This window comes from Sebastes fasciatus, chromosome 18 (assembly GCF_043250625.1).
Source record: "Sebastes fasciatus isolate fSebFas1 chromosome 18, fSebFas1.pri, whole genome shotgun sequence".
Classification (NCBI taxonomy): Eukaryota; Metazoa; Chordata; class Actinopteri; order Perciformes; family Sebastidae; genus Sebastes; species Sebastes fasciatus.
This window is the reverse complement of record NC_133812.1, coordinates 30,184,322-30,194,321: the sequence shown is the minus strand read 5'-3', so window position 1 is coordinate 30,194,321 and position 10,000 is coordinate 30,184,322. Positions and strand designations below refer to the sequence as shown.

The window sequence follows — 10,000 nt, the reverse complement described above, 5'->3', positions numbered from 1 at the left end:
ACATTAAGACCACAGAGACTCTCTAACGCTCCTCACAGACATTAAGACCACAGACTCTCTAACGCTCCTCAGAGACATTAAGACCACAGACTCTCTAACGCTCCTCACAGACATTAAGACCACAGAGACTCTTTAACGCTCCTCACAGACATTAAGACCACAGAGACTCTCTAACGCTCCTCAGAGACATTAGAAACCACAGAGACTCTCTAACGCTCCTCACAGACATTAAGACCACAGAGACTCTCTAACTCTCTAGACGTATAGACGTATTTAGACGTATAGACGTATATAGACGTATATAGACGTATAGATGTATATAGACGTATTTAGACGTATAGACGTATAGAGACGTATAGAGACGTATATAGACATATAGACGTATAGACGTATATAGACGTATTTAGACGTATAGACGTATAGAGACGTATAGAGACGTATATAGACATATAGATGTATAGACGTATAGACGTATAGATGTATATAGACGTATAGACGTATAGAGATGTATAGAGACGTATATAGACGTATATAGACGTATAGACGTATAATGTATATAGACGTATATAGACGTATAGACGTATAGACGTATAGATGTATATAGACGTATAGACGTATATAGACGTATAGAGATGTATAGAGACGTATAGACGTATATAGACGTATATAGACGTATAGACGTATAGATGTATATAGACGTATGGACGTATAGATGTATAAACGTATATAGACGTATAGATGTATAGACGTATAGAGATGTATATAGACGTATAGACGTATATAGACATATATAGACGTATAGACGTATAAACGTATATAGACGTATAGACGTATAGACGTATATAGACATATATAGACGTATAGACGTATAGACGTATATAGACGTATAGACGTATAGACGTATAGACGTATATAGACGTATATAGACGTATAGACGTATAGACGTATAGACATATAGACGTATAGACGTATATAGACATATATAGACGTATATAGATGTATAGACGTATATAGACATATATAGACGTATAGACGTATAGACGTATATAGACATATATAGACGTATATAGACATATATAGACGTATAGACGTATAGACGTATATAGACGTATATAGACGTGTATAGACGTGTATAGACGTATATAGACGTGTAGAGACGTATATAGACGTATAGATTACAGTATAATGTTTGGATGAATGCATATACAGTAGGTGCAAACCATTTGTTCTACTATGTTTTGTTGTATTTTGATTTAGGCTGTCCGTCGATATAAATGAGTGACTGGATTATTTAAACCACATTAATACCAATAAACTGGAAACTACCAACCAGACAACCAGACAGCCAGACAGCCAGACAGCCAGACAGCCAGACAGCCAGACAGCCAGACATCCAGACAGCCAGACATCCAGACAGCCAGACATCCAGACAGCCAGACAACCAGACATCCAGACAGCCAGACATCCAGACAGCCAGACAACCAGACAACCAGACAACCAGACATCCAGACATCCAGACAGCCAGACATCCAGACATCCAGACAACCAGACATCCAGACAGCCAGACATCCAGACAGCCAGACAACCAGACATCCAGACAGCCAGACATCCAGACAGCCAGACAACCAGACATCCAGACAGCCAGACAGCCAGACAACCAGACAATCAGACAACCAGACATCCAGACAGCCAGACAGCCAGACATCCAGACAGCCAGACATCCAGACAGCCAGACAACCAGACATCCAGACAGCCAGACATCCAGACAGCCAGACAACCAGACATCCAGACAGCCAGACATCCAGACAGCCAGACAACCAGACATCCAGACAGCCAGACAGCCAGACATCCAGACATCCAGACAGCCAGACAGCCAGACATCCAGACATCCAGACAGCCAGACAGCCAGACAGCCAGACAGCCAGACATCCAGACAGCCAGACAGCCAGACAGCCAGACATCCAGACATCCAGACATCCAGACATCCAGACAGCCAGACAGCCAGACAGCCAGACAGCCAGACATCCAGACAGCCAGACAGCCAGACAGCCAGACAGCCAGACAGCCAGACAGCCAGACAGCCAGACATCCAGACATCCAGACATCCAGACAGCCAGACAGCCAGACAGCCAGACAGCCAGACATCCAGACAGCCAGACAGCCAGACATCCAGACATCCAGACATCCAGACAGCCAGACAGCCAGACAGCCAGACAGCCAGACAGCCAGACATCCAGACAGCCAGACAGCCAGACAGCCAGACATCCAGACATCCAGACAGCCAGACATCCAGACAGCCAGACAACCAGACAACCAGACAACCAGACATCCAGACATCCAGACAGCCAGACATCCAGACATCCAGACAACCAGACATCCAGACAGCCAGACATCCAGACATCCAGACAGCCAGACAGCCAGACAGCCAGACAGCCAGACATCCAGACAGCCAGACAGCCAGACATCCAGACATCCAGACAGCCAGACAGCCAGACAGCCAGACAGCCAGACAGCCAGACAGCCAGACATCCAGACAGCCAGACAGCCAGACAGCCAGACATCCAGACATCCAGACAGCCAGACATCCAGACATCCAGACATCCAGACATCCAGACAGCCAGACAGCCAGACATCCAGACATCCAGACATCCAGACATCCAGACAGCCAGACAGCCAGACAGCCAGACAGCCAGACATCCAGACATCCAGACAGCCAGACAGCCAGACAGCCAGACATCCAGACATCCAGACAGCCAGACAGCCAGACAGCCAGACATCCAGACATCCAGACATCCAGACAGCCAGACATCCAGACATCCAGACATCCAGACATCCAGACATCTAGACAACCAGACAACCAGACAGCCAGACAACCAGACATCCAGACAACCACGACTGCTACTAATGATAATAATGTTAATAACCACAATAAAGGGGTAATGTTGATATCTAACTAACCATCAGGTGACATCTAGTAAATGTCAGTGGTGGAAAGTAACTAAGTACATTTATTCAAGTACTGTACTTAAGTACAGTTGTGAGCTACTTGTACCTTACTTAAGTATTTTATTCTTTTATTCCTCGGCATGAGAGTAGCCTTTTTTAATCCTTTTTTTCCCTTTCCTATTGGACTTTTATTATTTTAATGTCCTATTGGTCTTAAGACTTTTATTACTTTAATGTCCTGTTGGTTTTAAGACTTTTATTATTTTAATGTCCTATTGGTCTTAAGACTTTTATTATTTTAATGTCCTATTGGTCTTAAGACTTTTATTATTTTAATGTCCTATTGGTCTTAAGACTTTTATTACTTTAATGTCCTGTTGGTTTTAAGTCGGTCTGAGTGTTTTATTGAGTTGTTTTTATGTTTTTATGTATAATTGTACAGCACTTTGGTCAACTTTTGTTCTTTTTAAATGTGCTTTATAAATACATTTGGATTGGATATGTACATGTTCTGCTACTTTCTACTTCTATTCTTCATCTCAGAGGCAAATATATACCTTTAGTTACTTGTTACGTTGCAGATTCAGATATGAGCATAAATGTTTGAAAAAAAAGTCTGACATTTTTTTTTTTTAAATTCTGAAAATTCCCCAAAAAATAAATTCGGGGAAAATGTTTGAAAAAGCATAAATAAATCAGGATGTAATATAGATAACGCTAAAAATGTATCAAGTAGATAAAGTATAATTATCACTACCTTTATCAGCTGCAACATTAAACTGATGAACACATGAATTCAATAATTATAATCCAATATATTATTCTGCATAACGAGGACTTTTACTTTTAGTATACAGTATTTTCATGCTAATGCAGGACATGTACTTGTAAGAGAGTATTTCTACACTGTGGTGCTACGTTAACTTAAGTACAAGGTGTGAGTACTTGTACTACCTCCGGTAACCATGATGTCACCTCGCTGTGGCTGCACAGGACAGCGCCCAACGTTACCTGTATTAATATGGAATAGTGTGTTGAGCCTGTACATTATAAAGATAATAAAAACGGATCTATTGAAGGCCATATTTCATATTTCTGCGTCTGATCACAGTTTGTTTGCTCCTCAGCGCGGTCGTCGACCACCACCACCACCATCATGGTCATCGACCGGAACGTAGACGCCGGGGCGGCGTCGGGGCGAGGGCCCAAGAAGACGTTTACAGAAGACCTCCACTCGACCTTCAGCTCCCCGCTGGCCTGGATCCTGGTTCTGGCTCTACTCATCACATGGTCTTGTGTTTTTGTCATCATGTTTGACCTGATGGACTACAGGACCGTTTCAGGTGAGGACATGATGACATATAATATACATTCTCACACCTGCTTTTACTCAACCAGCCAAGTCAGGCACACCTGGCTCTGTTCTGGCGCCAGATGTGGGCCGGCTCTGGCTCATACATGGCTACCAGATGGGCTCGGTTCTGAGGGTTAGAACTTGGGCGAATTGTAAAGGAGACTCAGCTCCAGTTGGCGGCTTCAGACTGGTTTTGGGGCAGCGTTGCTGCAACAGCTCAATACTTGACACGTAGCGTGCGGGACGGAGTTCTACGGGCTTTGGACTGGACTTCCAGATCATTAGGTTTGATTATTAAGATCTTACACATTTCCCAGGACGGAGGTTTGGTTTCAGAAGTCGGTTTCAGAAGTCTACTTGCACATTTCTCACCTCTCTCTTCTTCCTTTAAAGGACAACCCGCTCTCACTGGAAGGCGCTTAAATACCACGACATTACACGGACCTTCTGCGTGTCATGAGGACGCACTTTAGCCTTTTCACAACTGTACTAACTGAGGTTCAGGCAAGAAAAACACTTAGTTAAGGTAAGGGAAAACATCATGGTTGGGCTTAAAATAAGAACATAAACTAAGTAAAATATGTACAGAAACAATCTAACACAGCTACGGAAAACACGTCACAAACGTCGATAAAAAACAACTCGAGACAAACGTCACTAACGGAAGTTACAAAACAAAACACCCAAAACAGCAGTTTCCATTTCTCCCACTATTATCAACCAAGAACACAGGGTTAACACGGGGTTAACACAGGGTTAACACGGGGTTAACACAGGGTTATATACTATATATGTATATATATATATATATATATATATATATATATATATATATATACGTCATATATTGGAGCTGCAGTTTTTCAGCATGGAGGGTCAGTTATTTGTCAAAGATAGAAGTGAAGAATAAAACAGTTCCTACAGCAACAAGAAGATATAGATATAGATATAGATATAGATATATTTGTCTTATCATAGATGTTGTTGTTTGTATTTTCTCTTTCTCTATTTGAGTCTGATTCTTTATCTGAATGTTTTTGTACTGCCCTGGTATGAAATGTACTAGCTGTGATGTGTTTCTCTGTAACAGTGACATCACTAAGTTGGAAGCATTGGTTCCATTTCTCTTCTCAACATTAAAACAAACAATGCTTCTAGAACTTCATGTATTTCTGTTGTGTCCACCTCTACTGGATGTTCTAACCCTAACATCAACATCCTACTTTAATCCTCCTTCTTTGTTACGCGGGATTCTCTCTGTTAATGAACAGAAAGTAACGTAAGAGACTAGAATAATGTAGCACAACCAAAACATAGCAGTGCATCCATTTTCCCTCCCAACACAGGGATATGTTGAATATCCACGTTTCTGAACTACACGGTACGTTTCATATCAGCCTCATATCTCGCGTGCAGAAACGCACACTGCCACGTGGTTAACGTTGTTAATGAGGCAGCAAAACTACCTGGTTAAGATTAGAAAACACACATCATGGTTTGTGTTCAAATAATACAACAAAAAGCGAAATAACTGCCCTTATCGGACGTTCTTACGTAACGTTACGTAACAAGCGTAACAACGTTACGTAAAACAAACAATGACTTGTAAAAAGCGTAAAGTCGATGTTTACCGTTGGTTACATATTTACCAACGTAACTACCGTATATAAACAACAACAACCCTTAGTAGACTTTGTTATGGGAAGTTATGTAACAAGCCAAACGTTAAGTAAAAAACGTAAAGTCATTTTTGGTGTCACACGGGACACAAACAGCGTCCTCCTGGGTGAAATTCCTGAGTTTGTTAGACCCGTCCACTACAGCTCCCACCTGCCTTTAGTGGACTTTCTAGCTCGTTATACTCGTTATTAAACCACATAACTTTCAGTAATGGTCGCTCGATGCTCGATGCTCGATGCTCGATGCTCGATGCTCGATGCTCGATGCTCGATGCTCGATGCTCGATCAACGTGTCCGTGGTTTGCAGAAACATACAATGCCAACATGTTTCCCTAGACTGTAATATTATTAATAATCATTCATATTCACAATTTCACCTCCAAACAAAGGAGAAAAGAACGGGAGGACAAATCAGTTGATATTAACAGAAATATCAACTTCTCTTTTGTTCTTTCTGACAGTATTATTAGTATAATATGAATCATAAACATCTCTTTCTTCATCATGCCATCACAGAAATACTTTACTGAACTCCTTCTTTCCCTCCTCTTCTCGCTTCCCCGCTCTGTTAAATGTCTGATGTCTTATTGCCGCTGTGTTTCTCCTCCAACCAGGTCGCCCACCTCCTGTCGTCAGGAAGGTTTTAAAGGATTCAGGCCGTAGAGGCAAGACACCTCATCTGCTACTAACCGCTCCGACCAGAAGCTGCTTCTAAAGGCGCTGATACAACCTACTAATGACCTAACGTTGACATAACGTTGACCTAGCGTTGACCTAACGTTGACCTAACGTTGACCTAACGTTGACCTAACGTTGACTGCTGATACTAGCTTTCAATGTATTTCTGTCTGCTACTGACAGTATTCCAGATATACATGATGTTATGAATAGTTTGTAGTCTAATTTGTGTAGAAGAAATATTTCTCTCGTTTATCTCTCTCTTATGTCGTCTATATATTTGTGTAAAGAAAACAAATAGTTCAAATACTTGAAATATTTAGTAAGTATTTAGATTCCAACCAGGAAAAAACATAAAACACAAACAGTATATAGATATCTGAAAAATTAAATAAATCAGTCTCTGCCTTTAAAATGGATTTTACTGCTATACTTTTATTTTTCTAGATTTCTTTCTGTGTTTATTTATTTATTTGTTTGTGAAGGTCTGGTTGTAGTCAGGGAACTGACTTTAGGTTCATTAATGAACAATGCGTTGAGTAATGAGATGATATGATTACATAATGTCTAAATAAGGAGAACAATATCTAGTTTTCTTCCTCTCTGATTCAAAGGTGTTTGCTGGGATCACTGGTCCTCTTCCATCAAACTGCCTGGGTTCATCTTCACTGGGAGACTCTCAGTCTGTTCAGTCTGAAGCTAAATTGTCTACTAGTGTGTTAACTATATTATATTTATATGTAAATCAATCAACATGTTTAACAGCCGATCAGATCTCATGAGGAGTGAGTTGATGAAAGAGGGTCACTGTGATGTGTTCAGATGCTTAGTGCACAGCAGTATGTGATGTTGAGGCCTCCTGCTGTGGTTAAACTGGACGGTGGGTGATGCCTGATGCAGCCCCACCACAGTTTAACCCTTTCGCTCTAGAGCTGATGTTTGCTGACATTTGCTCAGTGCAGAGAGACGTCTGCACTGAGCAAATGTGTGAGTAAGAGTCAGAAACTCTTGTTTGGCTTGGTCTGGAACAAGCAGGAGAACAGCTTCAGCAGAACTAGATGACGGACCTGAACTGTATCCGTGTCCTTGATCCACCAGGAGGCCTCAGCAGGATCGGCTCGGACCCCATGAAGGCGGTGAACGACGCCGTGGAGGAATCCACCAACGTCATCAGCGTGATGTTGAAATTTGTTTCCAACCTGGTCGCTCCTGCAGAAGACGAAGGTGCAGTCATTAGAAATGTTCTTTTATTTAGGATTTCTAAATAGATGTTTTAATGATTTTAACAATCACTAGAAATCCCATTACATATGGAATCAGCACCAGGTATGGTGATAGATATATATAGATATCTAGATATAGTGTATATAGACATGATGAATCAGGAGATAGGTGGATCGTCCAGCTCTAACAGTCATGATAGAAAGACAAACGGTGCATCCCCAAAAAGCTGAACTATTTAGTAAAATGTTGATTAATTGATGACATCATGCTTTAATTCATCTCTCTTTCCTCTTTTCTAGGAAATCTATACGCAGTGAGAAAAAAAGGTTTGTGTTGATGTATTTCCTGTTTCAGTCCTCATTCTGCTGCGCTGCATTCTTATATGTGCTGTTCTTTAAAGATTTAGAAAATGAATAATCATTAAAAGAAGGCATTTTGTTGATTTAATGCAAATCATTGAACTGCACATGTACTGCAATCTGTCCTCACTTGACGGCACCCTTATCCTCGTAATATTACAACTTTGTTTTCTCGTAAAGTTATGACTTTAATCAGGGTCTAATAAAGTGAAATCAATGGGTGAAGATTGTTCAGATGGATAGTGATGCCACTGCAGGAACATACAGTAAATACATTAAAGGTGTGGCTGAGGGACGGAGGGACTGATATTATGTATGAACCATCTCAAAGATTCAAGATGGTTGGAGGAGGAGGAGGAGGAGGAGGAGGAGGAGGAGGAGGTGAAGATTAAGAGAACAAAAGGTATTTTATGATTCCTATTTTTCCATGAACGTGTAAATGAACTCTTTATAATCAGTCCTGTCCCTCCTCACTCTGGTAACAGTAAATCACTATACTGTCTGTTTCTCACTAACCTCTGCTTCCGCTGAGCTGTCTACTAAACGGACTAACAAGGTTCTTTATTAGCATCCAAACAGTGACATGCTTGATCCAGTTAAATCTGTAGTTCTGTTTAGTTCTGTTTCTGATTTCCATTTCTCTTTCTGTGTTCTAGGAGAATTTCTACCCTCTCGAAGTAAAGGTACGCACCTCTCGTTTCAGCTTGATTCATTACAGACTAGACCAGGGGTCAGCAACCTTTATCCTAAAGGTCCTAAACCTACTATCAAAGAGACATTTTAAAATAAAAAATCTGCCTGGAACTGCAAAACATGTGATCTTTGTGATGAAGGTAACACAGTTTATGGTCTAAGTATATAGTGTAGTATAAGTCTAATGCAGTGAGGGCCAAAGAGACAATGTACTACGCAGTATTAGGGCCACATTGAGGGAAAAAAAGGCAGCTCCCGTTGCCTTTACAGAGCTTCACACCTCCTCCTAACATTGACCATCTGACCAGTGAAAGTCAATGGGCATCGCTAGATAACAACGTACAGCAGATACAGTAAAACATCACTAGATAACAACATACAGTAGATACAGTAAAACATCATTAGATAACAACGTACAGTAGATACAGTAAAACATCACTAGATAACAACATACAGTAGATACAGTAAAACATCACTAGATAACAACATACAGTAGATACAGTAAAACATCACTAGATAACAACATACAGTAGATACAGTAAAACATCACTAGATAACAACGTACAGTAGATACAGTAAAACATCACTAGATAACAACATACAGTAGATACAGTAAAACATCTCTAGATAACAACATACAGCAGATACAGTAAAACATCTCTAGATAACAACATACAGTAGATACAGTAAAACATCTCTAGATAACAACGTACAGTAGATACAGTAAAACATCACTAGATAACAACGTACAGTAGATACAGTAAAACATCTCTAGATAACAATGTACAGTAGATACAGTTAAACATCACTAGATAACAACATACAGTAGATACAGTTAAACATCATTAGATAACAACGTACAGTAGATACAGTAAAACATCACTAGATAACAACATACAGTAGATACAGTTAAACATCATTAGATAACAACGTACAGTAGATACAGTAAAACATCACTAGATAACAACATACAGTAGATACAGTAAAACATCATTAGATAACAACATACAGTAGATACAGTTAAACATCATTAGATAACAACGTACAGTAGATACAGTAAAACATC

At 40.4% G+C, this 10,000-nt stretch overlaps 1 protein-coding gene across 17 annotated transcripts in view; it reads left to right on the top strand.

Moving 5' to 3' along the window:
* The window catches only part of LOC141755836 (uncharacterized), a 49,436-nt gene that overhangs the window by 7,761 nt on the left and 31,675 nt on the right, over positions 1 to 10,000 (top strand). For all 17 annotated transcript variants that reach the window (XM_074615104.1, XM_074615105.1, XM_074615090.1 and 14 more), the window contains exons 2-5: positions 4,074 to 4,289; positions 7,757 to 7,882; positions 8,182 to 8,208; positions 8,898 to 8,924. In XM_074615104.1, the coding sequence (XP_074471205.1) occupies positions 4,074 to 4,289; positions 7,757 to 7,882; positions 8,182 to 8,208; positions 8,898 to 8,924 (396 nt within the window). The remainder of the gene's footprint in view (positions 1 to 4,073; positions 4,290 to 7,756; positions 7,883 to 8,181; positions 8,209 to 8,897; positions 8,925 to 10,000) is intronic.